The sequence below is a fragment of the Pelodiscus sinensis genome, chromosome 6 (genome assembly GCF_049634645.1).
Source record: "Pelodiscus sinensis isolate JC-2024 chromosome 6, ASM4963464v1, whole genome shotgun sequence".
In the NCBI taxonomy this organism is placed as follows: domain Eukaryota; kingdom Metazoa; phylum Chordata; order Testudines; family Trionychidae; genus Pelodiscus; species Pelodiscus sinensis.
The window spans coordinates 298378-322682 of NC_134716.1; the positions used below are offsets into that span (position 1 = coordinate 298378).

The following is a 24305-nucleotide window of genomic DNA, read 5'->3' on the forward strand; positions in this document are numbered from 1 at the left end:
ATCCCCAAGACCGTGGCCCATGAACAAGCAGTAGCTCTGACATTGGGCATTGTTCCATAAGGCAAACAGATCCAGATGGGGATAACCCCACCTCTGGAAGACTTCCTCTATATTATCTATCCTGATGGTCCACTCGTAGGACCGACTGAGCTTGTCCACCAGAACATTGCTGGACCCCAGAAGATATGCCGCCTCCAGGTGGATGTTCTGGGAGATGCATAACTCGCCCAGTTCTAAGGCTTCTTTGCAAAGGGGAGAGGAATGAGCTCCACCTTGTTTGTTGATATAATACATGGTGGTCCATGAGCACCCCGACCACTCTTCTCCAGTTGGGGAAGGAAGGCCTGGCCTGACCACCCTGAGCTCTTTGATATTTATACCTTGAGTCCGGAGGATTCCCATGTGGGCTTCCCAGTCCGTGCCCATATACAGCTGCACTGATGGGCTCTGCTTGACAAATGGAACCCCTGCACATATCTCCTCCTGTCTCCACCAGTCCAGTGAGTGGAGCACCGGTGAAGTAACCACTGCATCCAGAGGTGACCGTGCCGGGTTGTGGACGCTCCTCAGCCACCTCTGTAGCAGTCGGAGCCTTAGCCTGGCGTGGCTCACCACGTAGGTGCAAGTTGCTATATGGCCCAGTAGCCTCATCCATGTCCTTGTTGTAGTTAGGGGACCTCTGGAGGTCTGCAATCATCGAGTTCACAGCTAGGAACCTGCCTCTGGGCAGGGACACCGTTTCGATGGTGGAGTCCAGGCAGGCCCCCACGAACTCTTATCTGCATGGGGTCTAGAGTGGCCTTCTCCTTGTTTATAAGTAGGCATAGCTCAGAGGACAGCCTTCTGGTCACCGCAATATGGCTTATCACTTGCTCTCAGGATGGCCCCCTCATCAACCAATTGTCCAGGTAGGGAAAGACCTGGATCCTGAGGCACCTCATACAAGCCGTTACCACGGCCATACCTTTGGTAACCACTCTTGGTGCTGTGGAGAGGCCAAATGGCAGGACTGCAAATTGAAAATGACCCCTACCTACTGTGCCAGTATTGGTGGTAGTATTGGCACCAATATCACAATCGGTGCCAGTGCTGGTGCCACCCAACGGCTTGGTGCCTGCGTTGATGCCAGGTCAGGCAAATTCAGGGTTGCTCACGGTACCAGAGAGGGTAGCCTTGTTGTCCATGGTGCCGAGGTCCCTGTCTCTGGAGAGGTCAGTTCAACGAGCTCCGGTGCCGCATCAAAGGTCTCCGGCACTGATGGCTGGTAGAGCTCTTTGAAAGTCCCTTTTGGTACTAGACTTTCTCTCCACATGGAGGTTCGCCTTCTTCTGGGCGGTACCAGGACATCCTGGGGCACCTTTGAGGCCACATGCCCCTCCTTTGGGCATACCTTGTGGCTGCGCCTTTCCGGGGCTCTCCCCCTGGTGTCCTTGGTTCTTCTCAGTGCCAGGACTGAGACCGGTGCGATCAATTTGAGCCTCTAGTCCCTGTCTTTTTAGTTCTTGGTTTAAAACTCTTGCAGATGTTGCAGCTTTCTGTATGATGGGCCTCCCCAAGACACTTCAAACAGGAGTCATGCAGATCCCTGCAGGGCATAAGCTTCAAGCTTGACGCACACTACTTGAAATCCTGCCGCCCTGGCATCCCCTTCCCAACCAGGGAGAGGCCTGAGGGGAGAAGCCCTTCCTTCTTATCTAAAACTATTTACAGAAACTAATGAGGTACTGAGTAACTGAAAAACACGACAGGTAAAGATCTAAAGAACTACATACAGACTAAATCAGCAAGAAGGAACTGAGGAGGTGAGGGGCCAGCAGAGGTATATATGCACTGATATGCCGGTGCCAGTCCAGGGGGCTCCCTGGCCGTACTGTTAAGGGAAAAAGCTCTGGAATCCAGCATGCGGTACCCGCACACCTAATTGGAATGGACATGAGCAAGCACTTCAAAAACCACCCTGTGGCTCAGGTCAGCCTGGGTTTGTGAGGCTCCTGCTAAGGAGCTGCTTACTTACAGATAAACAGGCTGTAGCCCAAGCCTACAGGTCTGCACTGCAACAGCCCCTTAGTCTGAGCCCTGCAGCTCAGGCAGCTGCAGATTTTTAATTGCAGTGGACACATAGCAAGCTCCCATCCCCGTAGTGTAGGAAAGAACGGGGATTGGAAGAAATGAGTCCCATCTCGCAGTCTTCTGGAGCGAAGAACTTGGCAGGTAGGACATTACAATAAAGGCAAGTGCGGTGAGGGCGGGAGACTGGCAGAAGGGAAGTCACATTTTGATATCAAAAGTTAATGAAACTTATTACATTAAAAGGTAAAGTAAATTTGGCAATTTTTTCCTAACCACTTCCCCAAACCTGTGTGGCTTATTCTGAACCAACCTGAGCCCATTTATGCCCCATGCTTGCCAATGAAGGTGAGGTCATGGGAGCATGCATACAGTTTTGTCTGTTTCTGAGGAAACTTCATCGCTGCTAGTCCTACTTATGAACAGTATGCTTCTGACATCTGGCTCTATCCGTAGCTGGTGGGAAAGAGGGAACTGAGTTTTTCCCCTTCTCTGATGAAGCGTTCAGGGGTATGTTCAGATTTTTCCTTGAAATATTTCTCTTCAGAAGCTTTTACTTATTAAAAGGAATTTTGGCAGGAGTCTCAGGGGGAAGGGAGAGAGAGAGATCTTTAATACAATTTTTGTAATTTAGGGAACTTTCCTTTTACTCAGATTGCTGGTGGATGAATTTGTTTTTCTAAAGTTTCATTTCTTCAGAGAATAAACTGGACAGAAACATTAAGCTGAACTGGAAAAAGTAAAATCTGCAGAAAAAAATTAACACTAATTTGAGAGCAGTAAGGAAAAATGGTTGTTAGAGCTTTAATTAAAGATAACAGGTGAAAAGTCTCTCTCCTTCTGAAGTCAATGGGAGTTTTGCCACTGTCAGTGTAGTGAAGCCATGATTTTCCCCCATTGAATTATGCTAAAATTTCTAATGTATTAGGTTTTCCTGGAGTAAATGAGGTGCAGCAGTGCTTCCATAATTAAGGATTTTGTTGAGATTTCACTTAAGCAGGATTTAAAATCCCTTGGTTTCACATTCTTAATTTGGTTTCCACATCTGGCACAATTGCTGTTCATGGCCAACTGATTTTTGTAGTCACTTTCTGGATGAAATACTTGTTTACTCCTTTGAATAAATATTACAAAATCATTTTTAAGAAGTCCCTTTGCTTCCCCTTTTTCCTCACTGAAGTAATTCTATGAATGGAACAAGACTTCAGATTACTTCTATTTGCATAATGTATAATGTGAGTGTGTACTGCACAACATCTTTTCTAAAGTAAAAATATGAAAGTCATACCTTTTCAGTTTATGGAGAGAAACCAGTGCCTTGACAAGTATCAGAAGTAGCTGTGTTACTCTGTATCTGCAAAAACAAGTCCTGTGCTACCCAGACGAACAGATTTATTTGGGCATAAGCTTCTGTGGGCAAAGACCCTGTTTTGGATGCAGAGAGTGGAAACTTCTAATGGTGGAGAGTCCACAGCCTCACTTCTTGTTTGTTCCAGTGCTTAAACTACTCTGATAGGAAGTTCTTCCTAATACTCAACCTAAATCACTCTTGCTGCAATTTAAGCCCATTGCTTACAATTTATCACTGTACTCTTTATAATCATGTTTTATGCACTTGAGAGAATTATACGTCCCCCCTCAGCCTTCTCTTCTCAAGACTAAACAAACCCAGTTTTCTCAATCTTTCCTCATAGGTCACATTTTCTAGCCCTTTAATCATTGTTCTTGTTCTCCTCAAGACTCTCTCCAATTTGTCCATATCTTTCCTGAAATGTGGTGTCCAGAATAGAACACAATATACCAGTTGAGGCCTTATCACAAGGGTGGGCAAATAGTGGCCTGCAGGCCGGATCTGGTTTTCCAGGGTTAGCTCTAGCGTACCTGTCACCTTTGCAGGTACGGGCGCTTCCAGCTCCTGTTGGCCACGGACCGCTGTTCCTGGCCAATGGGAGCTGCGGGAAGTGGCGCCAACCAGGACATAGGAGGAGAGATTAAAAAGACTTGGACTCTTCAGTTGGGAAAAAGACAAGAGGAACAAGACAGAGGTCTATAACATCACAGCCGGGGTGGAGAAAAATAAGGAAACGTTATTCACCCCTGCACATCACACAAGAACAAGGGTCATCCAATGAAATTAATAGGCAACATGTTAAAAACAAACAAAAAGAAGTACTTTACACAACACCCCGCCAACCTGTGCAACTCATTGGTAGGGTTGTTGAGAAGGCCAGAAGTAAAAATGAGTTGATTAAAGGGTTAGACAGATTCATCAATGGCTATGAGCCAAGATAGTCAGGTACAGAACTCCATGCTCTGGGTGCCCCATAGCCTCTGACTAACAGATGCTGGGACAGAATGACAGAGGATAGATCACTTGACATGTTGCCCTGTTCTGTTCATTCTCTCTGAACCATCTGGCATCCGCTACTGTCAGAAGAGAGGACACTGGGCTAGATGGACCATGGTTTGACGCAGTCAGGCAGTTCTTAAGTGACCAGAAAACTGTGGGTGGAAAAGTTACAATCAATGATAAAAGATTAACTCATTTACATTTTGTATCCAGTCTTTTGTTGGGATAGAGGTTAGAATTGAAGAATTAGGGTTATCTCCACAGGGTTCAAATGGGAACTCTGCCTGATTCAGGGAACATCCAGGATGAATCAAATCTGAATGGGAAACACCCTGTGTATGCTTGTTATTTGAAAGATTCAGTTATTCAACAGGCACTGTTAGTAACTATTCCTTTTAAGGTGTTGGGAAGTAGCAATATATTCCCCTGAAGATGTCAGCGTGAAGCTTCCCAACTATTAACACTTCCTACAAAATCTTTTGTAATGAAAACAGTTGTGTTAATGAGCAGCCTATTTGTACTTACAGTAATAAAAAGACGGACAATAGATTTAAAAAACATATTTCAACTGTATTTCAACCACACTCTTTCAAACTGTGAAAATCTATTCAGTTTGGTATTAAACTCATATGCTCTAGACTACTTTGTAAGCTTGACTCAGCGTTCACATGCCCAAAGTAAAGATACTTTTCCTCTGCCTAACTGAAGAGAATTTATCAAGTTGCTCACTGAAGAGTTGCATGTCTGTCACATTCACAAGACGTTCTATGACCTGCTTCACATTATGGTAATTCGGGGATTTGGTTGGTTTAAAGATTAGGCAGAGGTAACCAATTCTCTAACATTTTTCCCTATTTTTTTTTATATAAATGAGAGAAGAGAAACAAAACAAACAAAATGCTATGATGAAGCCAACATTCAAACCATTTAAAATGAAAGGACAAATTAAAAAAGAATTCATACATTACTCCACGCCAGTCCCCTCTCAGTCATAATGAAGGCCTATGACGCTAAAACAGCTGGTGCCTGTTAGATTACTGTATTGTTTACACAGAACATGTTAAGCCATCTTGAATTCAAAGTTTCTTCCTTCCCCATGTCAAGTTTTCCCCTTTTTGTTTAAAAATACAAAATCAGTGTAAGTCCTGCAGACAAGACTCAAGGTGTGAAAAATTCTCAGGCCTGCAGAGCACAGAATTGCTGAAATACAGCCAGTATGTGATGGTCCAGTTCAGCTGTGAACAGAAGGTTTTCCAAGGTCAGCATGTACTGCTGGATTATCTGGTGATGCTGCAGACAGACAGAGACAGATACCTTTGTTACTCTTTTTTGCCCTTCTGTACAAAGCATGCAGAGAACAGAACATGTACCAAAACCCAGAAGCCAAATGTCTGACCAAAATTTAGGGCTGCAAATAATTTCTACCACTTGCAAGAAAGGTGTGGTGTGGAGAGTTGACCGGATCTAGGAGCAGCATTTGCATGTCTATCTTGTACTCCTATCTGCTATATTCTACCTCTGCAAAACAAGCTGGAAGATTTTAGCAATGGTGACCCTACAGACCTGATCCTGCAGTGAGTTGTGAGCGGGCCTCTGCACATGTAGGATTGTGTCTGAATACACGCTAAGAGGCCATGTAAATATCATTAACGAATATGGGAGAGTAATCCACACAAAGAATTACATACCATATACTGTTCAGTGACCAAACAGCATCCAGAGAGAGAAACACTTTCAATTTCTTGGCCCATCACCTAAAGCTTATTTTTGTCTTTACACGCTGGCTACCAGATTTTAAAGAAAGACAGCAGAGTTAAGTCTTGTATTTTAATAGGGTTCTTGAACATTTCCTCCCAGAGCTGTAGTCATTTCACAGATAAAGATTTATAAATCAATTCTTAGCCCTTACATTTAATAGCATCTCTGAGTGGATCTCAAAATGCCTTTGCAAGTCTTGATATATCCCTTAAGCTTTGTATTTACATCCACTTTATAATGGAGGGATAGTTAAATAGTTTACCTACAGTAATAATGAGTCATTAGCAAAACAGGGATTAGAGCCAAGACGACCTATACACAACCTCTTAGGCTAACTGACTGGGACAACAACTGCTCCCACAAAGTGAATGAGGCTAGACTAACAGGATTGATTCTCAAGTTACTCTAAGCATTATCCACCTGCTGAATGAGACCAACCTGTAAGAAGATCTGTTGCAGCCTCTCTATACAGTTCTTGTACCATGGCGTAATCACATCAATTCCACCAGTTTCACACCGCACTAAATGCTCTGTTAATATCATAATGAAACGCTTAAAAAAAAAAAAAGAATAGTTTTATTGAAGTACTGGCTAAGCATATCTTGGAAAATGAAGGAAATTCACTAATCTTAGATGGGTATGCATATGAACAAATTAATCTAGCAGATACTCTATAGACAGAAGTTACGAACAGTCAAGTCTGAATAATTAAATTAAAGAGATACTGAACTCTAAAATACCTGCATTTAGACAACAGTGCACTTTCCAGAACAAGCAAAGGCAACTAGTAAAAAAATTCCTTTATTCAAACACTTCAGAGCTGAACAAGTCCTCTCTAGGGGAAACCTAGCAGGTTCTTGCCCTGGTGTGGCTGAACCTCCCATAGGATACACCTACACTACAGGACAAAGTCAAATTAAGATACACAGCTTCAGCTACATTAATCGCATAGCTGAAGTTGAAGCTGCTTAATTTGACTTTTGGCATGGTTTACACTACAGGAAGTTGCAGGGAGAACACTCTTCCTTCAATTTCTCTTACTCTTCCTGAAAGCGGGACTACCAGCATCGACCAGAGTGCCCCTCTTACTTTGAATTAGCTGTTTTAACTAGACCTGCTAATTTGAACCCTGGAAGGTTGACAGTGGCAGTTCTATCTTCTTCTGTGGACATACCCATAGCGAAGCTGTTCATTACCTCCAACTGTAGTCCCCTTAAAAGTGGAGTTACCAGAGGGGGGAAAGCCCACACAGTTACCTGGAAAATAACAAGGAAGAGATTCTTTTGTTCACTCTGAGCAGACTCTACTTTCTCCTGCAAGCGTTCTATCTGCTCTTCCAATGGTCCATCTTCCCTGTCGCTGCTTCGGTCGTCATCATCATAGTCGTCATCACTGTCTCGCTAGAAGCAAAAGTAACAAAGTTACAGGCCTTGGTAAAATTTGGCTACTGAGACACCCTGGCAGTGCGCACTTATACAAGGGACGTGCATGGCTGCTTGCAACCTGCCTGATGAAGCCTGACAGAAGTGGATCTACTCTGCAGTCATTTGTGAATACTGCATACTTGGGCTGTTTGCTATAGGTATATGCTGCTTTAGTTTACATGGGGCTGGACGGAAGGACACTTGGACAGACAGGAAAAGGTCTGGAACCAGGACATCAAAAGAACTGAGACAGGTTTAAAGAGGAAGAATTTTCCTCCCAAGGAAGGGGAGAGTTCTCAAGCGAAACCAGACAAACACACTCAAGCTCAGTGGGGAATGTCTGAAGGCGTTTGGCCTGCTTGGTTAATTGCTGGGATGGTAAGCAGAGAGGTTGTTTTAAAACCTTTAAATGCTTTGTTTCTATTGTTAAAAAAAACCCCTTGGTTTAGAAAGGCTGGTCAATAAACAAACCACTAGTCACAGGCTGTGTCTAGACTACATGCCTCTGTCGTCAGAGGCACGTAGATTAGACACATAGGCAAAGTCAAATGAAGCCGCGATTTAAATGATCGCGGCTTCATTTAAATTTACATGGCTGCCGCGCTGAGCCGACAAACAGCTGATCAGCTGTTTGTCCGCTCAGCACGCTAGTCTGGACGCTCCCCTGCCGACATCAAAGCCCTTTGTCGGCAGCCCCGGTAAACCTCATCCCACGAGGAATAACGGGGCTGCCGACAAAGGGCTTTGATGTCGGCAGGAGAGAGTCCAGACTAGCGCGCTGAGCGGACAAACAGCTGATCAGCTGTTTGTTGGCTCAGCGCGGCAGCCATGTAAATTTAAATGAAGCCGCGATCATTTAAATTGCGGCTTCATTTGACTTTGCCAAACAAACAAATCTACATGGCTCCGTCGACGGAGCCATGTAGTTTAGACGTACCCACAGACTCCTGAAGGAAAGAACGGAAGATGCCAGAACTCCGTAGAATCTGCTCAGTGTGCACCGTTAATACGGGATCTGGGCTCTTTGGGGTGCTCATGAAGAAAGAAAAATGTCGATACTAATTACTGTCTGTCCTAATCTAGTTAAAACAAACCTTCAGAACTGTCATTTGTCTTTTAGAAACAAGCCATGAGTCAGTTCAAGAAAGTTATATAAAAAACTGCAGTTCAGTAGGAAATAAGGAATTGGGCAGATTAGGGTTCTGACTGCAGGTAATATTTCTTTTGTTATTTGTATGAAAGATTGTTTTCCTGCACATCTGTCAATTAACAGCTATAAACTTCAAATATTTGTACAAATATTTTATGCAAAAACATATAGGATGACAAAACGAGGGCCCTGGGTTAAGTAATCCAACAGGTAGGATTACTTGCTTGTCAATTTTTATGCTTCCTCAGCAGCCCAAGATTAACTTTTCTGCAAAGTGGCTTACATCAGCATTAACACAGGATAGGTCCAGTTCTCTAGGGATAGAGCGCAAGGGAGCACTGGTCACACATCACAGGCCACAATATTGCTCAGAACTGAATTCTAACATCATTGGAAGTGCAGTAAATAAAGAGATTTATGCTAAAGATAAATGGAGAAGACATTCAAGGTGCTAAGTGCCTCTATAGCATACATTTTGATCTGAGGAAGTGGGTCTGGCCCACGAAAGCTCATCATCTAATAAACCATCTTGTTAGTTTTTAAAGTGCTACATTGTCCTGCATTTTGCTTCTATAGCATACAGGCTGTGTGTTCAATTTTTCCCACAAGTACCCTTTGGGATGTTAGCAATCTAATCAGTTTCTTCAAACATCAGCTTTCCTATTTATTCTTCTTTGGCATTCAGTTATCCTTTGAACCAAAATAATGGTGCTTTAAAAAATAATACTGACGTCCTTACACACATGGGGTAGCTTTTAATGTTCACCTTTTTGTATGGTAACTTTTGGGAGCAGAGTCACACATGGGCACTCAAAGTATCCTGAGCAACCAAAGAGTATGTGAAACTGTCCAAATCCAGCAGCCTGCCATGAAAAGCTGAAATACTGAGTATACAATTTCCATTTCTGCATAAGAATGTTCTAGAAAACAAGACTGAGTTAGGTGGGAGGTAGCTGTCACTAAAACATTTATAGTTGGCAACAAAAATTTAGGGTTTTTTGTAGTTAACTTGTAAGACCTAAACATGTAGTGAAGGCATGCAATCTTAGCTTCATTTACTTTGGCTTCCTAGCTGTAACAGCTTCTACAGCTGTTTTGAAGATCATATTAGTATCACAATCCCTGTGGAATCCAAGTTAATACCCAAGTGCTACAGATGGCATATTTTAGTAGCAACATTAACAGTATATTCATTTTGAGTCTCACAGAGCAAGTCTCATATCAGCTGAGACGTTTCTTGCCACAGAAAAAGTATGATTTAGTCTGAAATGCAGTCAATTAGAAATTCAGGCAACTTTACTTCAAGCTGATATATTTACAAGGTACAAAACAAGTTACATACTCGTTTGTGTTGCCTGGCTAATCTTGCTTTAGTCTCCTCTAGCTCTTTTTGGATCTTCACTACGTGCTTGTTCATCTTACGAATTGTGGAGTGCAAGATCTCCCAGATATAAAACCTAGCAAAAAAGCAATTATAACTTAATTGTAACTCATTACAAATTACAGGATACGGTAAATAGTAAACTGTTAAAGAGCAGAGAGAAAAAAATCACAAGTCTAAAATGTTAAAACTGAATTTTAGTTTCCCCCTTCTTACTCAGACTAACAGCAACAGTACAGGTTTCAAGTGTTACTGGAATTTATTAAGTGTATGTACTTTTATAACAGAAATGCATTCACAGGAAGAATTTTCCAAAGTCTCAACTATAACCAGACTGTCTTTGCAATTTATGTAACATATATGCATGTGAAATACCAATATTAATGGAAGGGGAATAAACTGAAATAGGCGTGGCTTCCTGTTTCTAAGAAGAGTGGGATCTTTCCTCTTATTTTGAATTCATTCAGGAATGCATGAGGCACATCATGGATTCATTTTATTAGGAAGTTTTACATCAATGGAGTTTAAAAAATGCCAAAATTACAGTATCATGAGGAGACTAGCATGGGATATCCTTTTCTCTTAAGCCTGGTTTCCTTGAAAAGATTCTTTAACACTCTGGATACTCACTGTAACTATATGAACAAACTGACTTTTAAAAAGTAATTACCCGAACATAACATACTATTAACATCTAGAACTGAAAGTGAGAAGTACAATTCACAAAATGACTAGCAACAACAATATCTGCAATTGTAGAAGACACTTACATGACCCACAGTCTGCATCTGGGACAGTCTTCTAACTCCCCTCACTCACCATTTTTGGTAGTATTGCAACAGCACCAAGGACCCTCAGCCTCAGACCATGTCCCCATTGTGCTCAGGAGCTTAACTAGCGCAAAACGAGACAGTCCCTGTGCAAATGAGCAGTTTGCATGGTAACTGCAGAGCTCTATTTTCCCTCCGAGGCCTATTTAAGTTACAGGCCACTGTCAGGTAACTACAGGAGATGGATTCTTATGCTCCTTATGAACCGGTACCTCAACTCTAAATGGAGAATGCTGAATGACAAATATCCTTTTGGAAGGGTTGACATGTAGGTTGCCTATCAAGTGCAAAGGCAATTTTTACTTTAAAAAACTGTTTGCTTACCATAATAAAGGCAAGTATTTGAGCAAAATAAAATCTGGGATTCAGTGTCCATTATCCACAAAGTAAAAGTATGTCTAAACCAACTGAATGTTAGCTTCAAACACAGAATTAATTGTGTTACCTAGTGAAGTCATGAGCAAGCTCTGGAGAGAAGATCCAGTTTGCTACGGCAGCACAATCAACTATCTGCGTCCGAATCATCTTATCCACAAGCACAGCAATCATCTGCAGTGTGGGAGAAAAAGAAATAGTCTGTTTACTATATTATAGCATCACAATACCTATGGTAATGAGATTCAGTCCTACCTGTTCATTGCTGATGTGAAACATAGGATGTGACAGGTAAAAATAACCCAGGATTAGGTGCTATCAGCTACAGTTTCCCCAATGACCCCTTCGCTCTCCACAGCGGCCATTAGCTAGCGCAGTATGAACGCCCTCTGCATGGCCTGCTGCAACAGGGAGTGTAGATGTGTGTGTAGACGGCACTGAAGGTGCAATTTTAACCAGACATGGTTAAGCTGCTGTAACTGTCTCTCTGACCTAGTTTTCAGACCGTCCACCCACAGTTTTCAAAGTAGAAGACGGGCAACAATTTAACTAAATCTGTATTTGCATTAGTTCCAAGTAGTGCACAACCACTGTTGAACCACAATAGCACACTTAAGGAATTAAGTTTATAATTACCTCAATTAAGCAACAGCCACATCGCAAAACCAATCTGCTAGATCCGTTGATCCAATCAGTTCTACATGCACACTGCACTGAGCTCAAGTTTATTGTAACTACTTTTTATTTGTCTTCAGTCAGAGCAAGCGCTAAGTGATAGACTTCTATTTCTCACTGGGAAGCATTTGACCCACATTTAGGTTTTGTTATACAAACCCTTACAAAACTTAAGGCCAAGAGAAATGATTCCATGATATTAACAACTCCAATGGAAATGGCTGTTTAACAAGAGACATTTTCTTGCAGGGTTAGCAACCCAAACACTGCGCTGAGAAGCTGAAAGTCAAATTGCCATCAATTTGAAATAAATGCTAGGAGGTCGGGGTATGTCTACACTACAGCCATTAGTTCGAATTAACTTTCATAGCGTCTATACATACAAACCGCTAGTTCAAACTTAATTCGAACTAGCGGAGCACTTAATTTGAACTAGGTAAACCTCATTCTACGAGGACTAGTTCGAATTAAGTAGTTCGAATTAAGGGCTGTGTAGCCACTTAATTCGAACTAGTTGGAGGCTAGCCCTTCCCAGCTTGCCCAGGTGCCCACTCTGGGCCAAACCCGGGAAACTTTTCTGCCCCCCTCCCAGCCCCGGAACCCTTAAAAGGCCACGGTCTGGCTACAGTGCTTGTGCCAGTTGCAAGCCTGCCAGCACCCAGCCAGCAGACCCTGCACCTGGCACGGGATGAGCCAGCCACCGGCTGCCACCCAGCCCTCTGCCTCTTCCCAGGACCAGGCTGGCGGCTCCCAAGAGCCTGCCCAGGGTCGCAAGAGGCGGGCGCCCACCTGGTCTAGTGCGGAGATCATGAACCTCATCAAGGTTTGGGGGGAGGCCTCCAACATCCACGACCTCCGCACTAGGCACAGGAATGTGGCTGTCTAGGGCAGGATAGCTGCCTGCCTAGCCACCAAAGGCCACATGCGAACCCAGGAGCAGGTTTGCATGAAAATCAAGTTGGTCCAGTGAAACCCCCGACTCTGAGCTTAGAACATAAGAACGGCCGTACTGGGTCAGACCAAAGGTCCACCTAGCCCAGTAGCCTGTCTGCCGACAGCGGCCAGCACCAGGTACCCCGGAGAGGATGGACCAAAGACAATGACCAAGCAATTTGTCTCATGCCATCCATCTCCAGCCTTCCACAAACAGAGGCCAGGGACACCGTTCCTACCCCCTGGCTAATAGCACTCCATGGACCCAACCTCCATGAATTTATCTAACTTCTCTTTAAACTCTGTTATAGTTCTAGCCTTCACAGCCTCCTGTGGCAAGAAGTTCCACAGGTTGACTATGTGCTGTGTGAAGAAGAACCTTCTTTTATTAGTTTTAAACCTGCTGTCCATTCATTTCATTTGGTGTCCTCTAGTTCTTCTATTATGGGAACTAATGAAGAACTTTTCTTTATGCACCCTCTCCACACCACTCATGATTTTATAGACCTCTATCCTATCCCCCCTCAGTCTCCTCTTTTCTAAACTGAAAAGTCCCAGTCTCTTTAGCCTCTCTTCATATGGGACCTGTTCCAAACCCCTAATCATTTTAGTTGCCCTTTTCTGAACCCTTTCCAAGGCTAAAATATTTTTTTGAGGTGAGGAGACCACATCTGTACACAGTACTGAAGATATGGCGTACCATAGTTTTATACTTCCCCTCCTCCTTCTTCCCCTGGCTTCCCCCTTCCAGGTTTCCACCTCCCCTCTCCCACCCTCTCTCTTCCCCTCTCCCACCTCCTTTTCCCAGTCTCCCCAGAGGTTAATCCCTCTTACCCTCCGAGTTTTGTTAAATAAAGAGAGTTTCTATTTTTGAACACACGTGTCCTTTATTTTTTACATCAGGAAGGGTGGCTAGGGAGGGGTAAGTGGAAGGAAGTGAGAGAGGAATGGGGCACGAGCCCCTGATGGGGAGGACTTGGGTGGCTCTGCGGGCTCCTCGGGGTGGAAGCTCTCCTGCAGGGCCTCCTGGATCCTGACAGCCCCCCGATTTACCCCCCCCGGGTGGCAGCGTGCGGCAAGTGCAGCCGGGCTGATGGCCGAGTGCTGTGATGTGCTGAGTGAGGGCACTCCAAGACAGGACTGCTTTGCTGTCCCTCATCAAGGTAGAAAGCAAGCGGGGAACCTTGAGAACTGTCTGTCCCGGGTGGGGGTCGGGTCCCTTTAAACACAGCCCTCGGCTAGCCTGAGCAGCAGCTCCACACTCTAAGTCCTAAACTGATGCCCTGCCAGCACTGGTTCCAGCCAGCCTTAACTTCAGTTCAGGGTCCACTCAATGTGGACATGCTAATTCAAATTAGTTTTTAGGTCTAGATGCACTAATTCAAATTAGCTTAGTTCAAATTAACTAATTCAAATTAAGTTAGTTCGAATTAGTGCTGTAGTATAGACATACCCTTGCTTAGTGAGGAACAGACACAAATTTGATATCTAATCTAAGGTGCTGTTAGTAACTTCAGTAAACACATTTTGAATTCTTTCTAATACACAAGGAAACAGTGGCCTTTTTTTTTTTAAAGCAAGCATAAAATGTAACTTTTGTCTTTGCAAACAATTCAACTCCTATGCTTTCCAGTGTTCATTTTGTAGTATGCCATTACCATGAGACTGTACGTGTGAGTGCACATCTGAAATCCCCACTCTTACCTGGGGATGGTTCTTCCAGACCTCATACATAACCCTCAGCACATGGAGCTTCCCCTCATCACTTTCAGCAAGGGTTTTGAAGACTTCATGAAACCTTATAAAAAATAAAAGCCATCAGTGGACACGCAGCAAGTAGTCCAAGAGGTCCAGCAGAAGGTTGGAGGAGTATGCCTATATAGCCTTTGGCAGTTTGCCTGCCAGTCTGGGGCAATACCCAGTCGGGTGATGCTCACCCATAACTGGTGAACCAGCGCCGGGCCCAGCTATCTGGACCATAGAACGTTAAGACCACAAGACCATAACATGTGCAGAACTAGTTTAAGTTTTAACAAGGAAGCCCAGATTAGTGAGACACACCAAGCTCATACAGTGCAACTGATGAAACAAAATCTGGAATTTTTAGACATGCTATATCCGTTTTGAGCAGGGTTTGATACCTTAAGAGAGCCCCTTTTTGAGTTTGCACTTCTCCCATGCTTGGGTTATCTGGCCTCCAATTTTCCTAGGAGAATCCAGCATGCTGGTAGAAGTTCACCTATGATTAGGGCCCAATCAAATTCAGCCAGGAAAAAAAGCATCAAGGGCCATGAAATCTGGTGTCCTTTGTGAAATCGGGCCTGTGCGCTTTTACTCGAAGGAGACTCAGACCAACATGTCTCAGATTGGGGGTCCTTACCCAAAAAGGAATTGCAGGGGGTTGCAAGGTTATTTTGGGGGAGGGGAATTGCAGTATTGCCTCCCTTCTGCGCTGCCAGGTCTGGATCCGGCCCATGGGCGCTGTGCCTCACGCCCCCATCGCTCCACACATAGCCTTGACACCCCCCAGCCCGCTCCCGCACTCTCCCAGGCCTACCCACCCACTCCTGAAGCCTCCCTGCTTCCCACGCTCTGCACCCCAGCCCAGAGCCATGGGGGCCCCCCAAACTCTTCTAGCCGCCCTTCCCCCTAGCCTGTGCCGTGCTGGAGGCAGCCCCAGGGCCGGGAGGGGGAGGCACCGCAGGGGAAAGGTGGCAATACCATACCAGGCTACCCTTACCTCTATGCTGCTGCAGGAGGCAGCTCATCATGCAGAGCTGGGATCCCAGTCAGCAGCTGCCACTCTCCAGCTCTGCAGGCAGCACCACCGTCAGCAGCAGCTCAGAACAGCAGAACTGCAACCGCCCCCCCATAACCTTGCAACCCCCTCAATTCTGTTCTGGGCTAGGACCCCTACAGTTACAACACTGACATTTCTCTCCTTCCTTCCCATCACATTAAACTGTGTAGCATATGAAACACTGAAGCTCGGGAAAGAATAGTTTTACCAAGCAATTCACTGTTCTCATCCAAATGTGTTCCATAAAATAATGCATTTGTCACTTACTTTGCCAGAGCACTGAATGAGTGGCTGAAGGATTTGGCAGCTAAATGAAGCAGAGTCTGCACAAAAACGTCTATTTTCAAAGGGTTAAAGGAGAATCCCTCATCTGAAAGATGTTTCAAATTGAAAAGAGTGGGTTAAATAACTTCTACTACTGATTTGAATGTATCATAATCTAACCCTGCAAACAAAGCTCGAAGGCAAGGTTTATTTTGCAAGACTTAAGATTTAGCTTTGGAGCTTTGCAACCTGAAGAGGGAATCAGTCAATGCTTTCTAAAAGTTGCCATTTTATCAACAATTCCCTCAGATTACCAGGTGATGCCATGCTGAGAGTCTTACCAGAGCTGCATGACAGGGAAAAGTACATTTAGAACTAAGCTACTCCCTCATCCTCTAGAAGAGGTGATCCTCCAATTCTTGTTTCCTCCAGCAGAGAAGACTCCACTCCCATTTGAAAGCTCTATTAAACCTAATGTGGCAAAGCTATTGCTGTGCCTATTGGTCCTGCGCTTCTGGCGGACAGTGTTCAGCCTCAGAGGCTTGCTGTGTCCCACAACACGGCCTCTTTCTTTTTACTAAAGGCAGGGTTCACAGCATACTGAGGCATACTCATCACTGGCTCATCCATAATACGGGGGTTAAGCCGCTCTACAGTCCTGGTCTCCCCAACCAGGCACAGACGCTGCAGTGGTGTGTGGGGGGAGGGGGGACCCAGGCCCTCCCACTACTCTGGGATCCAGCCCAGGGACCCTAAGACAGCTGCAACAGATGAGGTTTTGTTCTACTCCCTGTCTGGCAACTACTTCTCTGGGCCACTTCCCAAAACAATCCCTCCCAGGTTCCTCTGGTACCTGCTCCTCCAACACTCTCTTTTTGCCTTGCAGCTCCCAGCTCTCACCCCAACTCCTCTCATTCTCAGCACTTTGGCTCCTTCCTTCCTTGCTGTGTGCTACCTAACAGAAGAGGAGCCCTTTTAAACCTGTCTCTGGTTCTTGATTGGCCCCTGGTGGTCTAATTAGCCTGACTCCCTTTGCTCTGGAAGGCTCCCAATTAACTTCAGGTATTCTAACTGGCCTGATTGTCCAGACTGCTTCTGGAAAATTCCTGCTGGTTCTAGTCCAGCCTCTGCCAGTTTACCCAGGGAGCAGAGACCTCCTTAGTCTAAGGCTCACATCCTTTCCTTCTAGCACTCTTCTGTAACCCTCTCACCAGACTGTCACACTAGCAACAATCGATTACTGACTTTGAAATTCTTCTTTTCACACTACTTCATTATCTCCATGTAGTTTGATTTTGATATATTCATGTATGTGCCTGTATAACACACATATTAGAAGTTATTTTTCACACAAACTACCAACTTTAGAGGTGACTTCTCAAACCTCTAACGCATCCTCTTTTCTAAAAATCTGAGAACTCACAAGCCTTCGCCAGAAAGACATTGGTCCTGTTTAGAGCCAGGGCGAGGCTGGGAAGTGAGCTCAAATTAAGGCCCCTTTACAAGAATGTCTTTTATCAGAGGAATGGCAGCTTGAGCTCCTTAGTGGATCTCAAATGTTAAGGTAATCTACACAGAGGTGATTGCTCACGCAAGCAGGACACAAACCGTGCTACATTTTCTAAGTAAAAACTAATGCCAAGAACTTCATCCTAGTGGTGAAGATTGGGGGAATATTTCATTCTTTTCATAGTATTTTTGTCAGCAACAGCCATCCAATAGTACATCTTAAATGTACTCCTTCCCACCACCATCCCATTGATAAGAATAGATCATGTCCGGGGCAAGAGATAAACAGAAGTACTGTCATTTTATAACGGCTCTGTTTTCTGCTCAGTGATGCTAAATAGAGAGAGCACACAAAGCCATGAGGCAACATACCAGGCACAACTTCTAGTTCTATAGACTGGTGAAGGTAGTTTTGAATGTAGAAGAAGTGACCTTGAAGTGTCTAATCTCAAATAACCTTACCGTCATCGTCATCCTGGTTAGGGTTGGGCACATCTTTTAAGATGCCGAAGATTTCATCATTACTTGCCTTATTTTTAATGGCAATGGTCAAACAGAGTGCAACCGTATATCCTGGAAGAGACTCTAAACAGAAGAAAAAAGGTCTGATCATCTTCGCAATCAGCTGCGATTAACACGGGTTAGTTTTATGTCAGCCTACACTTTCACAGAAAAACAAAAGACTTTCCCTTGAACAATAAAAAACCCAACTATTAACAGAAGTGAGATTTTGGCATGATGGAAATATGGATTTTGCAGCAAGCTGCAAGCTCATCTGCTATGTCTGGACCACAACTCTAATTTCTCTGAAGATGTGAACTTATTTTAATAGTCAACAGCCAAATTACGTAATGACACTTTAAACCACATTCACAATCCCAGGCAGCGAGAACACTAAGAGCCATGGCAGCACCTGCCACAGAAAAGCTTGGCAAACTAGTATTCTCATGACTTGCTTTGTCCTTTCCACCTCCCAAGACCACCTCTTCCTCTATTCCAACAGCAAAAAGTTATTCACACCCAGACGCACACAGAGTTCTCTGGCTCCCAGCTCTCCCACCTCCACCTTACACCCCAAATCAAAGATTTAGACCTAAATTATACTACTGTGTCTCACTCAAGTAATGTTTCCAAGTCAAAAGTCAGCTTTTTTATTTCCACTGGGAATTTTCTTCCATAAAAATAACTAATCAGACTCAAACTAGAGTGTTTCCTTGCTTGCTCAGACTTCAAATCATAGATATACCTTTTCTTCAAAATATTAGTCTTCTAAATAGTGTTTATACTTACTATTGCTTTCATCTCCATATTTGTAAATACACGATGGGTTTGCAGGACTAAGGACAGAGAAGGTAGCAGGAACAATATCTATTATTCGCTGATGGTATGAAAGCCTGCAAGAGAAAATGCCAGTTGTAATAGAATTACTATGGGAATATTTTTAGGGATACCCCATGATGTTGCCTTCAAGATGCTCTTATCTTCTTGCTGTTTCCATACCAAAGCTTTTTCTAGGTCAGGGTTGTTAGCTCTGAGACAAACCCCCAATCCCGGAGGACCGGTGTGCATGCTTAGTCTGGCTCCTCCCCCCTTGACCTTTCCGGCTTGGCAGAATCTACCAGGAGCACTAAGCTCCCGCTGGCATAGCCCCCTGGGTCATAAGAACACGCCAGCTGCCCCGCCCCTACAATGCGCATGCACAAGATACAGCTTATCTTTTTACTATATATTTTAGACGTGTATGTCTGTCTGTCTGTCCAAGAACTCCTCTTCAACGGTAAAAGCAAGGACCACCAAATTTGGGACACAGTTTCCTCTTACCATAACTTAAGCAAGATCAGGGACTGGTTGTGCCAGGACAATGGCATGTGCCTAGAATTTAATGGTTGCTCATAAAAGGAAAGGGAGGGCTCTGAAAGGAATAAGTTATACTGCACAATGACCACATTGGGCCTCCAAGACAGCTATAACCACATTGGGCAAGCAGGGTGCAGCGGGGGAGAAAGGGACACTATCTAGTATATATTTCAGAGAGTTCTGTCTGTCTGTCTCCCAAGTGGGGGACATGCACCCCTCCCCCAGCTATGCCAGCTGCAGCAGTCAGGGAGAGGCACTTCTCACCTGGCCCCAAATAGCTGCGGTGAGAGAGGGCTGGGATTGTCTTTCCTCCCCAGGGCAGCCTGTATATTGAGCTCCTCATCCCCAAATATACTCCACAATGATGATTTAAATGAAGAAATCAAAACTGAGTTAAGCCCCTGGGCAACGCCAGGTAAATTTTCTAGATTTATTATATTTTAATTCTGGCAGAACAAAAACCAAGTAGTCGGACTGCTACTCCATTTTTTGACTAGTTCCTTGCAGACATTAAGAGACAATGAAACCAGTTTCTCCATTGACATTCTGGTGGACATTTTAGATTTGAGTAACTTCAAGAAAGCTGTATTCTCAACTTCACACAATTAACTTTTCTTACAGAAAGGTTCAGCAGCACCAGTCATGGCTACATTTTATTCAAACATTGCACGGGCTATTTAAATCATAAGCATGACACTGGTGCTATAATTAAAAAACCCCACACACAATGAAAAACACATCCTGACTTCTCCATTTTAATCCTCAGTTCCAGTCCACCTTTATGAATGTTCCAGAGTCAGCCTACCAACACCTAAGGTGAGATGGAAGGGATCCATAGGCTAGGGATGTAAAATCCTGTTTAACTGGTTAACCAATTAAACATAGTGCTTAATCAGTTATCTGATTGAAGGAGAGGTGGCCTGCTCCAGCCCCCCCGCCCATGGCAGGGGCTGTTCTGGTTGGCTAGAGCAGCCTCTGCCTGTGGTGGGCCCTCCAAGGCTGGACCTGCCCCCTGCGGGCAAGGAGTTGCTCCAGCCCCTACCAGTTAACTGGAACCAGTAAGCCTCACCTGTTAAGGATGAAGCTTCCCATTTAACCATTCACATCCCTACCATAGGCAAACTATTCTTCTTTTACCAGTCGGTGCTTTTACTACTTCTATGCTTCCTGACTTTTGCTTCCTGCAAGCATCCTCACCTGGTGTGCTTGCACCAACTGAAGTGGGGGCACTGACGGCTATGCAGGGCTCAAATTCACAGCACAGAGCCTACCAACAATGAAACTGGCAATTTCACACTGCTACAGTCTCTGCTCAGAGCAGCCACAAGCAGACAGCTCTGGGATCTCCACAGGGACCTGGGAGCCCCAAGCACTCACAGTCTGGGTTTGGAGTGGGGAGGTGGGAGGAAGCAGGGCTCGAGGTGGGGACCGGGGAGTCTAGGAAGCAGCCTGTTTGCAACAAGGAGCTCAGTGGGGCAGCTGAGCTTTAGTTGGAGTCCCCACCCCCACCCCGAGCTGTGATCTAGGTGTCGGGCTCTCAGCAGGGAACCCACCAGTCTTTCTTGTCAATATCATGGCTCTGTGCTACAGCTGTGAAACTGACATCTGCAGTTGACTAAAATTCTTGTAAGTAATGCAGCATCTACACAGACACTCTTCTCCTAACTATACTGACATAAGCCTATGCCCCCGGGGGAGGTGAGGTTATGTCATCGGCTGCAGTGTGGACACTGACATAGTTAGACTGGCTTAAGCTGCCTTATACTGGCCTAACTCATGTAAACCAAGTCCTAATCACTTAAGCTCTGAGAAATTTTACCCTTTATCCTCTCCCTCACCAGCTGCTGGACCAATTCCGAGCACTGATGAGCAATGAGAACTTCCTTTTCAGTCAATAAATCCTGGATCCACAGTACCTATCAAAACTAGGTCCTGTGCTACTTGTAAACCATTAATAAGATAGAACTCAAGTATGTTGCCTCCTCCATTTAGTTTATGAATGACCAATACTTCTAAGCAACATTATTTGGATTTGAGTGATGGAAGTTGATTGTGAGGAAGCAAAGGGATCTCCTCTGGACATGCATCTAAAAGTGAACTACAGGAGGGGATATTTCACTTCCTATTTAAAGGCATCACTTCTCCAGTTCATTAGGCGTGTGGGAGCGTCCCATTACTGGCCTTGTATTTACAAGAGCCTGATCAGCCAAGTCAACAGAACAGATTGACACCACTCCTGAAAACATGAATTAGAGAACAGGCTAGATGGGGGAAGAGTTCATAAGCACACACACAGGCACAAAAGTTGAACAGAATCTGGTTAATACTACCTAGAAGTAAACAAAGACAGACAAACTTGATAGTAAATACCCTGCTGCTAAAGTAATGTGTCCAAAAGCCTCACTTACCTCATGCATTTTTCCAGGACTTCTCTTACAAATTTGGGTTTGGGCTTTTCAAGGTCCTGAGCAAGACAGTCTGACCTATGAAAGTGTAAAATTTGATAGCATTTAGCAAGCGTGCCATTTGCTTTTTAATCTGCTCTTAAATTGGCTCAATGGGATACAAAGAGTTCACAGGTAAGACCAGGCAAGCTACAATGCTGTCTTTCCTGCTCTCTACAGGGGTCAGCTACGTAATGGCATCAGAATCTGTCTACTGCCATCATGGAGCCTTCTACAGTAAAAACTGTTTGAACTGTACTACGCAGATTGGGTAACTGTAACTTAATAGAGCACAAAGACAATATTTTGCATCCTGGCTAAATTTAAATGGTTATAAAGCTAGGGCACCATGATGATTAGTGCTCTAGGGAGAGGTTAGCTACAGGTAGCTGGAGACAACCAATAGCAGCACCAATGACAGGTTCTGGAGAAATTCAAAAGTCACATGCAATATCTGGCTCAAATGGGGATCCCAACAGAAACTCACCAATCTTCCCAGCTCCAACGAAACTGAAAGTTACTCAGATGGTGGGAAAACCAGTTCATGAACCTTTTAAAGAGAGAAATATTATAGTTCCAGTAAGTATGCAACAACCCACAGAACAAATAATTAGACAGAGAGTTTCAAGTATACTTGTCAAAGGCAGTTATTTCAAAAATTGAGAAAAACATGTTCCAAGAAATGAAGAACAGAAAAAAGTCAGCAAGTCATTCCAGTGTCACTGATTCGGGTAAGGTGGTGTACTCACGTCTGGTATACCAGAGTTGATGGTAAAGCTGCATTTATAATAGAACAGAAACAGGCTAAGTTCAGCAAAGTTTAGCTTCTTTGCTTTAGGTACTCATGTTTAGTGGGATATTTTCAACACTGCATAAGGGACTCGAGATTTCCACTGTAAATAGGTGAGACTTGTTTTCCCACGTCCCCTAAGCACTTTTGAAATTCACCCTTCTTCATAGCCGCCCCCCCCCCTTCCTCCCCCATCAATACATGCTGACCATCAGACTAACTGAAGCCAACTTTGACAAATGTGTAAGTCTATCTACAGAGGTATCTGGTCATATATTCATCTAAAAGTGCAACAAGCAATTTCAAAAGGGGAGTACTCGATTTCTTTTTTTCATTTTAGTCACAATTTTATCAGATAAAACATGATTCAGGCATGCAGAAGAGTTTCACTTATTTGGCAGATAACTGTCTTTACACAGTCCTTTGTAAGGTACAAGCTGCCCTCCCAACTACTGGAAGCCACCGATAAATCAGCTCACAAATTAAGTTCTCAGAGCAATTACTAGATTGCAACAAATTTTACTATGGCTCCAAATGGAACAACTGCAGAATTCTTCCAGGATTAATGTAACATTTAAAAAAATTCACCTGAAGTCCATGAAGTACAAACAAGGAAGAATGAAAAGTGGCAATTCTGCAGTTTTAGGTGACTACCTAAGCTTCCCCCCAAAATGACGACAAAACTTTGTTATTTGGTTACAGGGGCTCCAACTTAGTGGTCTGTAAGGCACCTCTAGGGTGTAAACTCAGCATGTATGTTCTCAGATGCCAAACGTGAAGGCCTTGTCTACACTTGCAGTGGAGTGTAGGATGCACGTGGCATGGGAAGGCTCAGGCCTTGGGAAGACAGTGAGGAAAGGTGCCAGCAGCAGAACACTCCATTGCTTAGGAATATAGAGAGCTATGCATAGAATCATAGAATCCCAGAGCTGGAAGAGACCTCAGAAGGTCAAGTCCAGGCCCCTGCCCAGGGCAGGACCAATCCCAACTCAATCAACCCAGCCAGGGCTTTGTCAAGTCGACACTTAAACACCTCTAGGGATGGAGATTCTACCACTTTCCTAGGGAACCCAGCCCAGCGCTTCCCCACCCTCCTGGTGAAATAGTTTTTCCTAATATCCAACCTAGACCTCTCTCACTATAACCTGAGACCATTGCTCCTTGTTCTGCCCTCTGTCACTACAGCCTCTCTCCAGCCTTTTTGGAACCTCCCTTCAGGAAGTTGAAGGCTGCTCTCAAATCCCCTCTCACTCTTCGCTTCTGCAGACTAAACAGACCCAAGTCCCTCAGCCTCTCCTCGTAGGTCATGCGCTCCAGCCCCCTAATCATTTTGGTCTCCCTCCGCTGGACCCTCTCCAATGCGTCCACATCCTTCCTGTAGTTGGGGGCCAAGAACTGAACACAATACTCCAGATGTGGCCTCACCAGAGCCGAATAAAGGGGAATAATCACTTCTCTGGATCTACTGGCAATGCTCCTCTTAATGCATCCTAATATGCCATTAGCCTTCTTGGCTACAAGGGCACACTGTTGACTCATATCCAGCTTCTTGTCCACTGTAATCCCCAGGTCCTTTTCTGCAGAACTTAGCCATTCGGTCCCAGCCTGTAACAATGCTTGAGATTCTTCCGTCCCAAGTGCAGGACTCTACACTTGTCCTTGTTGAACCTCATCAGATTTCTTTTAGCCCAATCCTCC

The 24305-nt window shown here is 44.4% G+C and overlaps 1 protein-coding gene across 3 annotated transcripts in view; it reads right to left on the reverse strand.

The window, feature by feature from the left end:
• Nucleotides 1–1943: 1943 nt before the first annotated feature.
• Nucleotides 1944–24305, reverse strand: part of NCBP1 (nuclear cap binding protein subunit 1) — a 48629-nt gene continuing 26267 nt past the window's right edge. For all 3 annotated transcript variants that reach the window (XM_075931203.1, XM_075931201.1, XM_075931202.1), the window contains 11 exons: nucleotides 22305–22367; nucleotides 21782–21856; nucleotides 18807–18910; nucleotides 17979–18101; nucleotides 16011–16113; nucleotides 14648–14741; nucleotides 11406–11509; nucleotides 10092–10206; nucleotides 7432–7575; nucleotides 6614–6727; nucleotides 1944–5707 (listed from right to left, as the gene is read on the reverse strand). In XM_075931203.1, the coding sequence (XP_075787318.1) occupies nucleotides 5594–5707; nucleotides 6614–6727; nucleotides 7432–7575; nucleotides 10092–10206; nucleotides 11406–11509; nucleotides 14648–14741; nucleotides 16011–16113; nucleotides 17979–18101; nucleotides 18807–18910; nucleotides 21782–21856; nucleotides 22305–22367 (1153 nt within the window). In that variant the 3' untranslated portion in view covers nucleotides 1944–5593. The remainder of the gene's footprint in view (nucleotides 5708–6613; nucleotides 6728–7431; nucleotides 7576–10091; nucleotides 10207–11405; nucleotides 11510–14647; nucleotides 14742–16010; nucleotides 16114–17978; nucleotides 18102–18806; nucleotides 18911–21781; nucleotides 21857–22304; nucleotides 22368–24305) is intronic.